We start from the raw sequence: 17,775 nt of genomic DNA, 5'->3' as shown, positions 1-17,775 counted from the left end.
TTTAAGGAAACATCACCAGGATACCAGCAGCTAGTTGTGTGGTCAAGAATAATCAAATCATGGCCAGTTTTCCAAATCTTAATAGCAGTGGCAGTTGGATGAGTTATCGAGTAGCAAACTATTCCTTGCATGATTCTTAAGGAGACAGCAGTAGGCTACCAGCAGACGGATGGTCCTATTATTTCAGGCCCCTGTACTCAAGTCAACCATAATCCTTTATCGAAAAGCAACAATTGCTAAACATAATCAAATGCTTGTGAGTTTTTCCAACATCAACACCCACATTGGTAATCATGTCCAGAGTACCCAACGATTCAACGACATTTAATTAGTGTAAAAAACATTTTTATATTATAGGACGGAGGAAGTACATCCTGACATCAACATATGCATGGAAATGAACTAGCTAAGCATAAGACATCGAAATGGACAGAAAGAAGTACAAAAGATCGTTGTACAATATGCAAATTCATCTCTCAGGCTACCGAAGTACCAAACCAATCAAAGCGAAGAATACCCTAATATAATAATCAATTTCTATTGTGCTGGATAGGCCAGAACATGCTGATGTCTCTACTATTGAGTTCCTGACGGGGCCTCGCGTTCTTCTCCATTTCCTACACGGTGGAAGGAAATCAGTCTGAGATTTTGATAACTAACGAACATCAACTGGGAGGGTGGGCGGAATCAAACGTTTATCATGGCAATTTATGTGTCGTGAGGATGGCAAATTTCTTTAGCAAGCACGACAAATTCGTCCAGTTCAGATTTTCCATGCTTGCTATAGAAATTTGCCATCTTCGTGACAACATAATTTTTTATGAAGAACATTCGATTTGCCATGCTCACCCAGCAAACCTTAGATTTTTAGCATTTTCCTAACCCACAGTCGAGATCAACTGAATTAAAGGCAGCCTTCATATCACTTTTGGAATTTTAGCCATGTTTTGGCCAACCGAATTGAATTAAAGACAGTGTTGAGTACACCAGGAGAATAGGCATCTGTTTGCATTGGAGAGAAAAAAAAAGACTTACGTCGTGGACGGCCTCCCGGAGAAGCTCCAGCTGGTGCTTCGACACTGTGCGAACCTGCAAATTAAACCAAAGACAAGTTTTAGGAAGAGTTAATTTTATCGATCAGGATGAAGAAAATAATTGATCGATCTTTCTAATCTAAAACGTCTTATATTAGTTTACAGAGATAGTAGTATTAATGGAACGAAACCTACCCGCTTGACGATGGTCCATATGACCCCTTGGGTGCAGGGTGGGGTGGTGAGGGAGCCCACGTAGCGGTAGTACACGCTGGCCCTGCCGCGCGCCCCCCTGGCGTCCACCACGCCCACCTTCTCCTGCCTGTCCCTCTGCTTGGCGATCATCTCCAGGTATGGCTCCAGCTTGTGCAGTAAGGCGTCGCGGGCGCCGATCTCGTACAAGACGCCGATGACAGCGGCCTTTCCCTGGGCGCTCTGGTGCACCATGTGCAGCTCCATGTCGTACCTGCGACCGTTGACGCTGTGCTCCGTGGGCGCATGCCAGTGCAGCTGCCGGAGGTGGTACGCCGTGCCGTCGATGGACACGCTCCCGGCGTCGCCCTCGAACCGTACCTGCATATTCAAGCATTCACGGTTAATCAAGCAGGCCATTACTACTTGAAAACAGATGGGTAATCGTTCGATACCATGATGTCGTGTCCGCGGTTGACGATGGAGGCGTTGGCGGGGGCGTAGGAGTGGTTGAGGTGGCCGAGGCGGCGCACCAGGGTCACGCGCGGGCCGGCGAGGTCGATGGGCGACTGAATCTCCCCCTTGCCGCACGCCGACCACTCCTCCTTGATCTCGCCCCAGTGCGCCGGCCCGTTCTCCGCGTCCAGCGAGTAGCTGAACTCCTCCTCGTGCTCTGCGACAAACGGACATGAATTATCAAGACAAGAAGGCATGGGTTCATCGGAAGGGAAAGCAATGGTGATTATATCGATGGATGGATGGATCGATCGGCGGAGGGCGAATGAGTTCAGCGTACCGGTTTCCTGCTGGGCTCTGGCTGCAGGGACGGCCGAGAGGATGATGGAGGCAGAGAAGAGGAGCAACGCCGATGCCGAGACGGCGCGGTGGAGGTGGAGATCCCGACATGGATGCATGTTGTGCGTCTCCTCCTGGTCTTTGCTGCCTCTTTGGTCTGCGTCGATGATGAGTCGTGTGTTGAGCTGGTGCTGCATATATACTACGAGGAGAATGGCACGGGTCAGGCGTGCCCGGCCGCGTTAGGTAACTGGAAGCTAACCTGCTACGTACGTCGTAGGTAGTGACGTACGTACACACATCAAAATTCAGAGCTAATATCCGGGATGTGTTCTGCTTGTCCTCGACTCTTAACTAAATCGATGTGTTGCATTCGGAGCTAATAACAACAGCCGAGACAGGGGCGGAGCCAGGATTTTGGTATAGGGGGCCAAGTCAATTTCATAACTTCTTTCTAGATCGAAAAATAACTATCATCAGACCGTAATGTGCGCTACACACTACAAAACATGGACACAATCGAGTATTTAACCAAAAACTACCACAATTGACGGAAACGTGACGAAAAACTACCACTCTACGTTTTTGTGCGAAAAACTACCAAATTTGTCCTAAACCATGGCAAAAAAACTATCAAGTCGCGAAAGCGCTCGCTTCGCCCGCGCTAACCCCGAATCTGACCGGTTGGGCCCGCGAATCAATTGCCACGCAGGCTAACGGTCGGCCGCCGCGCGTTGACGGCCGTTAACGGCCCGTCCGCTGTGAGAACGTCGGCTGTCAGTGGGCCAATAAGTGAGAGCGAGCTCGGCCACTCGCTCAGTCTCTTCCTCCTCGCTCGCTCTCCTCGTCCTCATCCTCTCCCTCTCCCTGGTGCTCTGAGCTACGTCAGCCTATCGCCGTCGCGGCCGCGGCCATTGCTGCCGGTAGAAGTTGAGGATGCCATCCTAGAATGACGAGGAGAGCTCGGACGAGGACATCAACATGGTTTCAATGGATCCTCAGCTCTTTGTAAGTGCATAATGGTGAAACAGAGTAAGGGTTAGGGTTAGTTCATCCAAATTGGAGATTCCAAGTTGCTTTTGGTTTGATTCGAAGTTTTTTTTGCAGGAAACCCCTGACAGTGTGGTGGAACCATCTTTCTGTGGTTCTTACACTGAATCTGAGCCGACGTGCATGATGCATCATCAGAGGCCGAAGAAGATGGTGGCTTTTGAAGGTGCTTTGACTGGGAGGCGATTCCTGGGTTGTCCTGTGCAGCAGGTATTTAATCTTGAACGCTAACTTGTTTTGCTGGTGGAGATGTGTGATGTGTTTTGCTGCTGGAGATGTGTGGTGCAGCATGTGGTGCAGAGATGTGTGCTGTAGTTTAGAACTGAAACTTGAAAGTGCCATACATATGGAAGCTATATGTGAAAGTAGATCTTTAGTTAACTGAATTCAATACATGACTGAACCTGAGAACACCTACATGCAGAGATCTTTAGTGTACTGTGAACTGAATGTATTAGTTAGGTGTTTACTGAATATAGCTGTTAACTGAAAAAGAACAGAGTTAAATGAATTGGTATCTACTGCTAAATATAGCTGTTAACTGAAATTATCTCTGATGCTAAGTCAGGTGGTGTGTGCTTACTGTGAAAGAGTTATGTTTGCATAATTCAGAGAGCATATTGATGTAAACGAAGGGTTTCAGTTAAATGAAATGACTTTATAACTTTAGTTATCTGTACTAAGTTTGTTACTAAGTGCTTTGTGCTTAATTATAAATAATTGCTTCTGTAGGATGTAGGTGTGAACTGTGGGGTTGTGGAGTGGGTGGATGGTCCTTGGCCAGAGATTCTACAAAGGTGCCTAACCAGGATTTGGGACATGTACCATGAGCAGAACTTGGGAAGGGTGAATGACAAACAAGCCCATGAGAAGGAGGTGGCCAAGCTACAGAAGGAAATTGATTTCCTGTCAAACAACTACAGCCAGTTGGTGGAAGATGTATCCAAGCTATTTGACTATCAAGATGGCAAGATGTCTCATGACATGGACTATACCAGTCAGGCAAACAATGAACTAAATGAGAAGAAGAAACAACTTGAGGATCAGGCAAAGATTGAGTTAAGTATGGAAAAGCTGAAGCTTGCCAAGGAGCAAAGGTGCATTCTTCAAAGCCAAGCAGATATCATTCAGAACATGAGGAAGGCCATGAAGGAAGTGGAGGGGGACAGGGACCTACTTAAGCAAGAGAAGAAGAAGCTGGAGTATCTGATTGCTGATCTGCTCAATGCTGGGCATGCCAGCAAAGATAAGCTGGAGAGGATCAAGGCAATTATGAATGAGTGAAGTGGTTGGTGTGTGGGTTAAGTAATTAGTAGGCCTATATATATAGCTGGCCTTGGAATGTCATGCATGTTAGGTGTATATTTTGGGAAAGTTTCATGTGCTTTCAGAAAGGTATGAGGGAGGGAGGTACTGTTATGGTTTAAGAACTAGTTGGTTTTATCTATGATGTAATGACTATTATGTTAAGACCTACTATGCTAAGTGAGTACTCATGCTAAGTTAAGTAAGTAAGAATGTTTTATCTACGATGAGGCTGTTTTACTCTGCATATATCATGTGTGGATAACTGACAGTAGTGACATAGTTGGAAGTAGCAAGTAACACATATAGCAGTTAGCTTAGATAGTCTGACAAATAACTTAACATATGTAGTAAGTAGCAAGTAGCAAGTAACATATATAGACAGTCTGTCATAGATAGATAGTACTTCCATTCATAGTCTGACATAGATAACAACTAGTAGTAGATAGTGCCTGACATAAATAGCAACTAGTAGTAGATAGTGCCTGACGAAACTGAACCTAGGAACTTACTGAACTTACGAAAGTTCAGGACTGACGAAACTGAACATTAGTGCACTGAAGTAACTGAAGGCAGCACTTCACTCCTTCTTCTTCAGCATCTTCAAGCGCTGGGAGCGGCGCACCGCAGTCACGGCCGCCCTCTTCTTCTTGACCGGCGCCGGCTCTAGCACCTCTTCCTCGCCGCCATCTTGTTCTTGCTTCACGACGACGCCGTCTGGGAGATCGACGACCTCCGGCAGCGCATCCACGTGGATTGGGAGGTTCCTATCCCCCTCCACGGCGTCGAGGACCGGAGCCAGCAGTTGCAGTTCAGGCTCGTCGTCGGAGAGGACGACGACCTCATCCACCTCGTCGTCCGAGTCGTCAGAGGGCTCGTCCTCATCATCGTCACTGGACTCGTCGTCAGAGGACTCGCCGTCAGAGTCGTCAGAGGGCCCAAGGACCCATGGATTGCGCCTCCCCTGGTAGGCGTTGTTGATTGGAGCTGGGAGAGCGAGGACGGCGTCGGTGATGTGGTCCGCGGCGGCCGGCGGCGTGGTGGATGAGCGGTACATCCACCATCGGGCGCGCTGCCTGGGGACGGGGGTCTCCCACAGCAGAATGGTCGGCGGCGGGATGGTGCGGCCGGCTGGGAAGGCGCGCTGCTTTTCAGCAGCTGTCATCATCTTCACGAGGCCGCGGGCGTGGTTCCTCAGCATCGCCAGACTGGGGAACCAGCGTGCGATCTCCCTGTACTGCGCGCGCATCTCCTGGTTGTTGCCGGCGAGACCTTCGATGGCCAGCTGCCAGTCCATGGCGACGGCGGTGGCGGTGGTTGTCGGCGGCGATTTTGACAGGAGAGAGGGGGAAGTGGAGTGGGCGGTGCGAGCGTGGCGAGTGGGCGAGTGAGCAGAGGGCGTGGTGGGTGGACACGTAATTAAGTCGTAGAATCCGAAACGGCTGGTTTTACTCAACGCACGCTCACCACGCTGTCGGCTGCAACGCAAGCTGAACAGACGACGTAGCTAACAACACATAATAAGTTAGGCCAGTGCTAGTCAAACAAATCACCAGCACTAGCCCATTGGTATTGAACGCATGGTTACAACAAACTGGTCCTGGGTTCGAGCCCTAGGCCAGACTTTTTTGTGCAGAATTTTTTTTCTAAAATTAATTTGGCAGTAACTTCTGAACTGTGGAAATGGCAACGTTAAACAAATAAAACAAATTAAAACAATTACAACATGCACCTAAACTGTACAAATGGCAAAGTAAAACAAAAAACAAATCAAAACAAATCAGTAGCACTTAGCCCATTGGTATTGGGCACAAATAAGTACCATACATTCAACATTGTCCACAAGTTCACATGTCTGAATTTAAGCAGGCTAGTAGCACAACACACATTTAGTAGCAGAACACAAACTTAGTACCATACACTCAAACTAAGTAGCAGAACACAAACTTAGAAACAGAGTTTCAATAGTTTCCACTAGCATTGAAATAGGATGCAAACTTGCTAGGAGGTTTCCTCTTCCTCTTGCCTGCCAATATCCCTGGTTCTCCAGTGGATGTTCTTGGTGCATTGAATGTTCTTGTTGATGTTGATCCTCTTGGAGCTCTTGTTGATGCTGATCCTGTTACAGGTGCTGGTGAAGACCTGGCTGCTTCTGCTGAAACTGTTGATGTTGAACCTCTCTTATTTGCTGTTGTTTTTCTGTTCCTCATTGCTTTAGGAGGTGGAGCAGATGATGCTGGCATCTGTGAAGTTTGGTGTTGAGGTGGTGGTTGTGGAGGTGGATGTGTAGCACTAGAGGAACCCCTAAAAATTTCTCTATTCTCCTGCATGACAAAATTAATCAGTTAGTAAATAGACCAGAACTAAAATAATTAAACAAAGAATGCATCTTTTTGAATGACCTGGTGTAAGTTCTTTCTCATCTCAAGACTAGGTTTTAGAGCTTTCCCACGGTTTCGCCGGGAATTTATAATTCCTTTTAACTATGCTTACTCTTTAGTTTCTCTCGATTCCTACAACAATTGCAATAAATAAACTTCACCCAAGAAAATAAAATGATGCACGCTACGTCCAAAAGTGCAATACTTTTAATGGTGTAACTAGGTAATTGCATGTGCATTGCAACATGTATAAATATTCTATTATTTTAGCCCATGATTTACCAGTCCATAGTAATGTGAACATGTAAATAAATATTTACCAAATCCTGCCCTGTGATTAACCTGCCCATATTTTAGGATTTTATTTTCTATAATCATTTGTTAGCTTACCAAAGAAAATATAAGTTTATTCGGTAAGTCAATAAAAGGTGGGACAGTTAAGGTGGGTTCCAAGAAATGATGCTTGGTAAAAGAATGAAATGTTGGACGAATCACTTTGCCTGGCAGAAAAAGGAACAATATTCTTTTATTAAGTATATATATATAGAAAACATGACACAGAATATCCAAAAGTGAAATCATGTTTCTGTAAAATGCGGTTTGAGGAAAATGGTGGTCAGGACATATCTAATGAGCCCACACCTAGTTCAATTGATTTGGTGGAAACAATAACAATCATATGAATAATGACTTTTGAGTTGGCGACTGAGATTCAAGCTTGAGAATAATGATTTATCCCTCAGAAAAATGAATATTTTATAACAAATTCGAAAAAGATTGGCCAGGGAGTCATCTATTTCAAAATAGTTCTATTATTTTGGTAACAAACAACCTACAATGAGAAGGGGTTGGGACAGATAAAGCTAGGACGCCGATAAGTCCCGGACGTTCGGGATTTGACCATGGCAAACCTAACTTTTTTGTGGCAATTTATATTTCTTGGTCCTGGCTAGCTTAGTTGATAAACATGGCAAATCCACCCTCAGTTTTATTTGCTAGAAAATTGTCATGCTTGCTAAGTGGTAACTAATGAACTTGCCATTCTCACGTCAACTAAAATTGCCATAAAAATGTTTGATTTGCATGGTTAAAAATCGGACATTCGGATTTTATCATTTCCATAAAGTGATGCCCCTGTTTGGAAAGAAAAGCATGATAATTTTGGATGATTGAATTCCTATAGGAGAACTTCTTATGATGCCATTTGAAAACAAAGAAATAGCTTAGCAAGATTCCTATGGAATGAGCCAATTCATATAAATTTTGGAGGAAAGCAAACATGAGGTCTTACCTCATGTTTTCTTCTCCTGGTGTTTACAATCTCTGAGTTTTCCCTATATATAGTGCCCAAACAGCAGTTTTGGAGCATTCATGTGTTTTGAATTCATGTAGGAATTCAGGTAACAAGACAATTCATGTGATATTTCAATCCTAAGATTTTTTGGTTCCTAAGTTTTAAACGGGGATTAAAAATACAATAGCATTAAATAAGTTAGAAATAAATATTAAAGTACTCGTCAGAATCGAACCTTGCCTATTAGCACCACAACCTTAGCCATCCCTGTCAATCCCGACCGCCAAACCAGAAACCAAGATCACTCTTTTTTTTAAGCTAAACACAATCCAATTTATATTGATAAAAAATATGGTTTACAGTAATACAGTGAATATCGATTGGCTAGCGTCCTTCAGGAAGATTGAGAGCGAATTTAGGGAGGCTATATGTGCCTTGATATTAGACTCCTGTCCTTCGAAGATGAAGGAGCGGGAAGGAACTCTGTGCTGAGATATTGATTTCTCTCATGATATTAGCATATCTTTCTCCACCGATGCCTGATTTTTTTTTTGAGACAAACCAATGCCTGATTTAATAACTGGAAAACCGGCGAACACGTCGAAGCCTCAAATCGAATGGTGGGTCAACTCCTCCTCCCCCATGAGCTCACATGGGTTGGGCTCTTTGTTCGGGTCCGTCATCGTTCAACTGACGGGGCTGATTGACATTGAAAAATGAACTAGTCCACTGCGACCAATCCGGCGAGACACACACATGTGGTCAATGTGCAAAGAGCTTGGAAACCGCCTCCGATTGGTCATGTTAAAATCCATGTAGACGACGGCTTGTCTCATGATGGGTCAGTACCTCGGGTCTTCAGCTATTGTTCTACCTGGTGTCAATAATCCAACATCGCTAGAGGCCATAGCATGTTGAGAGACCTTGCCACTTGCGGCTGATCGATTTTCGAATCATTTGGTAATTGCCCGTGGCTGCAAACTAGCAGTGGACGACATCACAAAGGGGTTGGGAGGCCCCCATATCACTGCTGTGAAAGAGATAAACAGGAAAGAGCATGTTTTGTCAGCTGTGATTTTATATTCGAAGGTCGAGCTTCCAATCAGAAGGCGCATAATGTTGTAAAATTTGTTATCACTGCTGTAAAATTTGTTATATCCCTTCATGGCCCTCTTTGTACCCCGTTGAATATTGTTCAATTTTAATAAAGTTACGATCCCTAAAAAAAACTGACGGGCTGGTTTTGCTATAAAAAAAAAGAGCTGACGGGGCTGGTCTTGGATTGGTCAAAATCAAGCCTCTTCTCGTTTTGTGTTGACAGCAAAAGTCAGTCGAAACCGGTCACCGTCGTCTCCATGTAGAGAAAGGAGACCGGCCACCGTCTCCTGGCCGCTCATGTCGCTCAGCCGCTCGCGCGCACAACCGGCAAGGGAAATAGGAAACGGAATCGCAATCGGAATCGGAGAACAAGTGAACAACTGCGTTTTAAATTAACCCGGCCGCCTCCTCCCCTGCTGCTGTGCTCGCTCGCGTGTCCGGCGAAAAACCATCCTCCGCTGCTGTTTCGTGTTGCTTCTAGGGTTTTAGCCTGCGCCGGCCGGCCGGCGACTCGCCCTCGATATCTCCGTGCTTGATCGAGGTACCGTCGCCCCTTCTATCTCCTCGTCCTTCTCAAAATTTCTCTGCCTGCATCTTCTATTTATTCATTCATCTTGTTCGATAATCTTCGATTCTCTGCATTGTTCCTTTTAATTAATGTTAGCATCTCTTTATGCTCATACTACAATATACATTCTCTCAGTTTATATACCCGTTAATGTATAATTTCCTTTCAGCAATGGCGATGCAAGCTGATTCTCGTGATACCCCTCCAGAGGAAGTGCTAGAACTTCTCTCCTTTTTCGTTAAGCATTACTACCAGAGTCTGCACGCGACACCAGACCAGGCGTACAAATTTTATAAAGACAGCAGCACCATTGGCCGGGCAGGTTCGGATGGAGTCGTGGAATATGTGACAACACTGCCCGTAAGTTCCTGTATATGTATATTTGAAATTCAGTTTTGTTGCTACAATTAATCAATATGGTGCCCGTCTCTATATACTTCGACAGAATTAATCTTTGTTTAAACGACAGAATGGTTCTTCTTATTAGTTCTATATATATAACCCTTTTGTCTGAACAACGCAGGAGATCAAGAAAAACTTAATGTCTATGGACTTCAGCAAATACTTGAAGATTCTGATACATACTGTAGATGGAGTGCCATCTCTCAATGGTGGTGTGCGCATTGTTGTCACTGGATCGTTAACCATGTCTGATGGTGCTTGCCAGAAATTTAACCAGTCGTTCTTCCTTGCACCAATAGAAGGTGGCTATTTTGTCCAAAGTGATATATTAAGAATTATGCCTGAGACGTCGCCACCTGTGGTGAGTCAAGCCGACAATCATCAAAATGAGATCAAGCAGGATGTCGGATCTATTGCTGAACCAAGAGAGGTGGAGCGGGTGAGTACTGACCATGTGTCGGCGTAGAATAAGGTTGGTGACTTGGTAGTTCTAAACCCCATTGCTAATGGCACGGCAGATGAAAATTATGATGACATCGATCTATTTCTGCAAGTGACCAAAGAGGATCCTGTTGCTGCTTCTCCTCCATCATCTCAACCTAATCAACCTCAAAAGGACACTACTAGCAGGTCTTACGCGTCAACTGTGACTTCCCTGTTTTCCCGTCTACTTAATGTGAGGGGTTAAGTTTGATCGAGTGGGTCTCAAAGCCATAAAAATGCCCTAAATTCTTTTAGAAAGGTGGCATTGCTCTTGACCCAAGAAGGAATTCTCCAACTTAAGGCCACTCGCATTGCTTAGTATTATGTGTTAGTACCATAGTGCATGATATATAATATTGTACATTCACATCACATAGTATCATACATCAGTATCGAGACTTTATTTCTTTATTTCTGGATCCCAATACAACATTGTGGATATGATTTACTTCTTATTAATTTTTTTGTTTGATGTTCATAATACAAAAATGCCAAAGTTACGAGCTAGGGGCTATGTACACATGGCTTTGCCTGCCACGCCTATCGCTATTACCATCATGCGGTGTGTCTCAGTCGTTCTCGATTCTATCACTGTTGCCCTGATGCAACTTCTGTTGCTCCTGACATGGCGGCTAGGTCTCCCCCCCCCCCCCCCCCACCCAACTTGCGATAGCCGGTCTCATTCCTTCTAGGTAGGTCATGGATGCTCTAGCCTACACGATCACCTCGTCCTTCTCCAATACAACTCCCAACATTGACCTCTTAGCTCCTATATTTCCCTTCCATTCTTCCCATCGCAGCCACCAGCGCCATAATGGTTTCCTCGTCCCTCTTCATTGCCACATTTCCTCGCTGGCAGAGGCAGCCTTGACCCGGCGTAGATACCTCACTTTCCATGTGCACAAACGACACTGCTCCTTCCTTTCCATGCCACATATTAACGTTGTCTCGAATGGGGGTCTCTCACCACGTCGTCTCCTAGCCTGGTGGGCCAGGGCGAGGACCCACATGTCAGTTCACCAGTGGGCCACATCAAGGTGGTGCTCGTGGCAAATGAAAGGCTCCCAAAGACATGCCATATACTCCAAGATATTAGAAGTCGTCCATAACCCGTTCTCGGTGTGCATAGCCGACTAGGATGTAATCCTAGACCCCCGGTACCTATATAAACCGAGGGGTCGGGCATGTAGATGACACACAGCGATCTCGAGGTAGAGCATCAGTACTTTGTACTTCATCCAAAAGCACTAAAACACAAGTAGGATGTATGGATTTCTCTCTCAGGAGAGCCTGAACCTGGGTAAAAACTCGTGCATCATTTACCATCGTGTAAAGACCCTTAGTTCGGGACACCGTAATACACACAATCTATAAATACGATACACGGGTCCCACCAATTTCAGATTTTAGTCAGATGGTAAAGTAGTCTTGTATGCGTGTGCTTCCCATTCTCTCGCTTCTCCCATCCAAACTAATTCATCCATTTATTTGACCTCTGCTAACTTAAAATCATTCATATCTCCTAAAAAAATTCGTTTTAAATTTTTAAATATATTTGAACTCATGTTGAAGAGACCTTTTAAAACAAGACCGACCTTGAACATATTTCGAATGAGTTTAAAAAATTGATTTCACAAGAACACATTTCACTTCTTTCCTAATAACATACTTCACCCATTTAGAAAAATATTTCAGAATAACATATTTCACTAATTTCATAAACAACATGTTTTACTCATTTTAAAACCGATTTCACCTATTCCAAAACAGATTTCACTCATTTGATATAACATATCTCAATCATTTTACTCATTTCAAAAAAGATCCATAATAACATATTTCACTCATTTAAAAATATATTTCATAATAACATATTTCACTCTTTTCGAATAATCAGCTTCACAACTTGACATTTTAGTTACATATTGTTTTTGTTTCAAGAACCTACATTTAATTTTTCACTGGCTTGTTTCACAAAAATTACATCTATTTCAATTGCACATTTTTTAAGTAACATATTTCACTCTTTTGAAATAAACTGTTACACATTTTCAAATAATCAGTTTCACAAATTGACATTTAAGTTTGATATTTGCGGTAAATAGGTTTCCCGTGAAATAGGTTGGTTTCACATTTTTTTTCTAGTGAAAATAGGTTTGTTTCATATTTTCTACTGAAAAATGTTTGTTTCACATATGAATTGTGAAATGTCAAAATTAAGCATGTTTCAAATGTACCCAGGTTTGATCTTGTTCTAAAGGTCTTGATGCCAGGAGTTCAAGTATATAAGAAAATTCAGAAACAGATTTTTTTTAAGAGATATGAATCATCCAAATTCTGCAAATAAAAATAAAAGTGATGGATTTATGAAAGAGGGAGCTTGTGCTTGAGTGAGAAAAGAAAGATGTGTAACATGCATGTGTCTATTTTCCGACTATGGTAGGACCCGTGCCGTGATTTGACTTTGAAATACGTAAAAGAAGATACGTGTGATACATCTAGATGGGCCATAGCTCGCACGCATCTCAGAAAATATGAGCGGTGTGAGATCTATCAGACAGATAGCATCACCGCTTAAAATGACTTTGCGCGGTTAAGATGGCATTAGGGGCGCCATTGCTCTAAACTCTGAAGCCAACCCATCGATTTAGCTCTGAATTTTAATGTGTGTACCTACGTCACGTCAGTACCTACGCCGTAGCAGCTTAGCTTCCAAATACCTAACGCGGCCGGCCACGCCTGACCCGTGCCATTCTCCTCGCTTTATATATTCCAGCCGCACAACGACTCATCAGCTCCACAAGCAGACGAGCCGACACACAACACGTAGACAACATGCGTCCACGTCGGGGCCTCCACCACGCCATCTCGGCGTCGGCGGCGGCTCTCCTCCTTCTCCTCTTCTCCGCCTCCGTCCTCCTCTCGGCCGTCCCGACAGCAAGAGCCCAGCAGGAGACCGGTACGTGAGCTCCATCATCCACTGCCGATCGACGCCATGCCGTGCGTGCATGTCTTGAGGATTCATGTCCGTTGCATGATGTCCTGATTGTAGAGCACGAGGAGGAGTTCAGCTACTCGGTGGACGCGGAGAACGGGCCGGCGCACTGGGGCGAGATCAGGGAGGAGTGGTCGGCGTGCGGCAGCGGGGAGATGCAGTCACCCATCGACCTCGCCGGCCCGCGCGTGTCCCTGGTGCGCCGCCTCGGCCACCTGAACCACTCCTACGCCCCCGCTAACGCATCCATCGTCAACCGCGGCCACGACATCATGGTATCCAACGTTACCCATCCGTTTTCAAGTAGTAATGGCCTGCTTGATTAACCGTGAATGCTTGGATATGCAGGTGCGTTTCGAGGGCGACGCCGGGAGCGTGTCGATCGACGGCACGGCGTACCACCTCCGGCAGCTGCACTGGCACGCGCCCACGGAGCACAGCGTCAACGGCCGCCGGTACGACATGGAGCTGCACATGGTGCACCAGAGCGCCCAGGGAAAAGCCGCCGTCATCGGCGTCCTCTACGAGATCGGTGCCCGTGACCCCTTCCTGCACAAGGTACACCCCTAATTTGCTTCTTTCTCTCTTTCATCCTATTTCTTCAACCAAGCAACTAGTCAACAAGGCTCAATTCGTTAAGCTTAACTAAAGCCAACATGGGGCGCACGCACACGCATTGCCGCCATGAGTGATTTCTTAATCAACTCAGGCGCCTCTTGTTATAAAGTTGCAAGATGGCCGCATGCATCATTTTGATGCAGAGGCCGGGGGTAATCCTCTTTTTTGGAAGAAAAAAAAAATGTAACTCTAGTCCTCCTGAATGATCAGCTGGAGCCATATCTGGAGATGATCGCGGAGCAGCGGGAGAGGGAGGAGAAGGTGGGGGTGGTGGACGCCCGGGCGCGAGGGGCAGGGCCAGCGTGTATTACCGCTACGTGGGCTCCCTCACCACCCCGCCATGCGCCCAAGGGGTCATCTGGACCATCGTCAAGCGGGTAGGCTAGATGCTTGCATAAGCCCTATTACATTACATGTTTGGTGTTCTGCAATTTTTTCTTTGGTTTTGTGGGTTCGTACCGTGTCGCGGCACCAGCTGGAGCTTCTCCGGGAGGCCGTCCACGATGTACGTAATTAAGAATTTGTTTTCCCCCCCAATGCAGTTTCATTCTGCTGTTTCTCCAATTCTTGTCATGAACCATTCTCTCCTGTGCACTCAACTCTTGTGTCTTTAATTCGGTTGACCAAAACATGGCTAAAATTTCCAAAGAGACATGAAAACTGCCATTGACTGGGTTGATGTCAACCATCATTTAACTACGCAGAAAGAAAGGAGGAAAAACTTGACTGATTTCCTTCCACCGTGCAGGACATGGAGAAGAACGCGAGGCCGCGTCAGGAGGTGAACAACAGAGATATCAGCATGTTCCGGCCTTATCAGCCGAATAAACATTGATTATCAGGGTCGATTCTCCGCTTAATTAGCTTGGTGGTACTTCAACAGCCTGAGAGATTAGGTTGCATACTGCATACTACCACTTTTTGCAGTTCTTTCCGTCCATTTTGATGCTATGTATATGCCCTGTTACTGAATAATATGAGCTCGACTAGTTAATGTCCATGCATATGTTGATCGATGTTGCGATCTAGATAGTATCAACAATGGTTATTGTTGGGTGCTCGATAACTCATCCAACTGCCACTACTTATAAAAATGAATATATGGAAATAACAGAAACTGGGGTCAACCAGGCTTAATTAAGCTTAACAAAAGCCAACATGGCAACAGCTGGAGCTTCACCATCTGGAGAACTGGTTTTGCAGGTTCGTACCGTGTCGCAGCATTAGCTGGAGCTTCTCCGGGAGGCCGTCCAGGCATAAGAATTAGTTTTGCCCCATTGCTGTTTCATTCTTCTTTTCTCAAACCCTTTTCATGAACTATTCTCTCCTGATGCAGTCAACTCTCGTGTCGTTGGGCTTATTCGGCCTGTGCTAGCATTTTGGGCTTAGAATTTAGCCACTACCTACTTTCGTGTCACACTCCGCCACTGACCCCCGGGCAAATATCACCACTCAAAACTAAAAACAGAGAGCATTGCTATCATTGTAAGGGCCGTACATTGAGCAGAACCTTTGTGTATGTGTCCTCTCCCAAGAAGCAGTTGTCGATGGTGACGACTTGGTCCTTATTACCTTATACTCCCTCCGTTCCATATTACTCGTCGCTGATTTAGTACAACTTTCCTTTTCTTGGGCGATGCAAGCCACGAAGGGATCGACCCCAAACACATCTATGGCATGGAAAGCAATCCTAGACTAGTGTTGGTTGTGCGAGTAGAAAGCGAGGTAGCTACGCAGGCTCAGAGTTGCTGCTGCCAGCGAGAAAATGTGGCAGGGGAAGAGGAACGAGGACGTGGTTGCAGCGGTGGTGGCTGCCATGGGAGGAATCGGACCTATGTAGATGTAAATAGTTGGAGGATGTACTAGAGAAGGACAGGGCGGTAGTGCGGCTAGAGCATCCATGACGTTGTATCATATTATGATAAGGAATTTTATTACCGAAATTATCTTACAACAATCTATGTTTAATAGGACACAGGTTGTTATTGGCAACGGCGCTAGTACACGATTCTGGGAGGATACTTGGCTTGGCGAGACACCCTTGGCCATTCAATATCCGTCTTTATATCGCATTGTTCAACGACGTGAGGTATTCGTTGCTACGGTGTTTCAATCCATCCCCCTTAATATTCAATTCAGACGGTCGTTAGTGGGCAATCGTTCGGAAGATTGGCTCCATCTAGTTCGGAGACTAATGGATGTCCATCTTTCTCAACAACCCGATGAATTACGCTGGAAACTGACTAGGTCTGGAGTATTCACGGTGAAATCAATGTATATTGATGTAATTAATTCGAGCTCCATTCCTACCTCCAAGCATGTTTGGGCTGTCAAAGTTCCTTTGAAAATAAAAGTGTTTATGTGGTTTGTCCATAAACAGGTTATTTTAACAAAGGATAACTTGATTAAGCGTAATTGGACAGGACCTATGAGGTGTAGCTTCTGTGATCGGGACGAGACGATCAAACATCTTTTTTTTGATTGCCCGTTTGCCAGAGTACTTTGGCGGACGGTCCACATTGCTTTTAATATTACTCCACCGAATTCTGTCACTACGTTATTTGGGACATGGCTCACCGGGATTGAGCCTGAATTAGCGAGACATATTCGTGTTGGAGTTTGCGCTTTGTTGTGGACTATCTGGACTTGCAGAAATGATTTGGTCTTTAACAGAATATCACGTATTCACTTTTTGCAGGTTATTTTCCGAGCCACGGCCGTGATCCGTTCATGGTCGCTACTCACTCCGATGGAGGCCAGGGAGCATTTGGTTACTGGATCTATCCGCTGGGAGATGGTAGCTCGGGATATCTTCAACCGGTTTGGATGGCGGTCATCTAATAGGATAGGCAATTAGTTTACCTATCTATCTTTAGCCAGTCGGTTATGGCGTCTTATCTTGGCTAGTCTGTGTGACCAGCCTCTTTAGCTCTGTGTGAGCTGTCTTTTTATTTCTTTTCAGTCGGAGACTTTGGAACCTTGTTGGAACCTTTTATTTCGTTAATAAGATGGCCGTATGCATCATTCTGATGCAGAGGCCGGGGAGATCCCCTTTTCGAAAAAAAAATCTTACAGAAGACATGGAAATCCGGGGATAGTTACTTGAAATGACCGCGGGGGTTGGGGGGTGGGAGGGTAGGTTTAAGTCATGGGGTGGCTAAATTAAAATCAATTTTGTCCATAGGCCCCATGCGTATCCCCCCGGATCATAACTTTATCATATTTCAGATTATGATACATTATCATAGCACATCAAACGAATAAACTAACAAGAAATAGATCATATCCACAATTTGTATTGGGATTTCATAAATAAATAAAGTGATAACACTAGTGTATGATAATATGCAATGTGAATGTAGTAACTACAATAGTATATCATGCGGTATGATAATAGCACATAATACTAAGCAAAGTGAGCTGCCTTAAGTTGGGCAATTCCTCCTAGGTCAAGAGCGATGCCATCTTTCTAGAAGTTAGAGCTTTTCCTGGTTCTCAAAGCCCCTCGATCGATCTTAACCCCTCGCATTAAGTAGATGGGAAAATAGAGAAGTCACGAT

The 17,775-nt window shown here is 45.0% G+C and overlaps 3 protein-coding genes across 3 annotated transcripts; 2 read left to right on the top strand and 1 right to left on the bottom strand.

The window, feature by feature from the left end:
* Positions 1 to 530: 530 nt before the first annotated feature.
* Positions 531 to 2,163, bottom strand: LOC123163832 (alpha carbonic anhydrase 7-like). The gene is made up of 5 exons (XM_044581215.1): positions 2,023 to 2,163; positions 1,682 to 1,899; positions 1,230 to 1,607; positions 1,036 to 1,089; positions 531 to 617 (listed from the first exon to the last, which is right to left on the bottom strand). Exons 1-5 carry the CDS (start codon positions 2,138 to 2,140, stop codon positions 531 to 533), a joined length of 855 nt encoding a protein of 284 aa, XP_044437150.1. The 5' UTR covers positions 2,141 to 2,163.
* Positions 2,164 to 9,357: 7,194 nt separating this feature from the next.
* Positions 9,358 to 10,899, top strand: LOC123170423 (nuclear transport factor 2). Its single transcript, XM_044588289.1, has 3 exons — positions 9,358 to 9,690; positions 9,887 to 10,077; positions 10,241 to 10,899. The coding sequence occupies exons 2-3, from the start codon at positions 9,889 to 9,891 to the stop codon at positions 10,583 to 10,585; spliced, it is 534 nt and encodes a 177-aa protein (XP_044444224.1). The 5' UTR covers positions 9,358 to 9,690; positions 9,887 to 9,888; the 3' UTR covers positions 10,586 to 10,899.
* Positions 10,900 to 13,437: 2,538 nt separating this feature from the next.
* On the top strand, positions 13,438 to 15,050 carry LOC123168815 (alpha carbonic anhydrase 2-like). Its single transcript, XM_044586682.1, has 6 exons — positions 13,438 to 13,561; positions 13,655 to 13,872; positions 13,946 to 14,155; positions 14,307 to 14,367; positions 14,426 to 14,592; positions 14,964 to 15,050. Exons 1-6 carry the CDS (start codon positions 13,438 to 13,440, stop codon positions 15,048 to 15,050), a joined length of 867 nt encoding a protein of 288 aa, XP_044442617.1.
* Positions 15,051 to 17,775: the final 2,725 nt, after the last annotated feature.

Source organism: Triticum aestivum, chromosome 7D (assembly GCF_018294505.1).
Source record: "Triticum aestivum cultivar Chinese Spring chromosome 7D, IWGSC CS RefSeq v2.1, whole genome shotgun sequence".
NCBI lineage: Eukaryota > Viridiplantae > Streptophyta > Magnoliopsida > Poales > Poaceae > Triticum > Triticum aestivum.
Note: the sequence above shows the minus strand (reverse complement) of the source record. Positions and strands in the feature narration are given on the sequence as shown.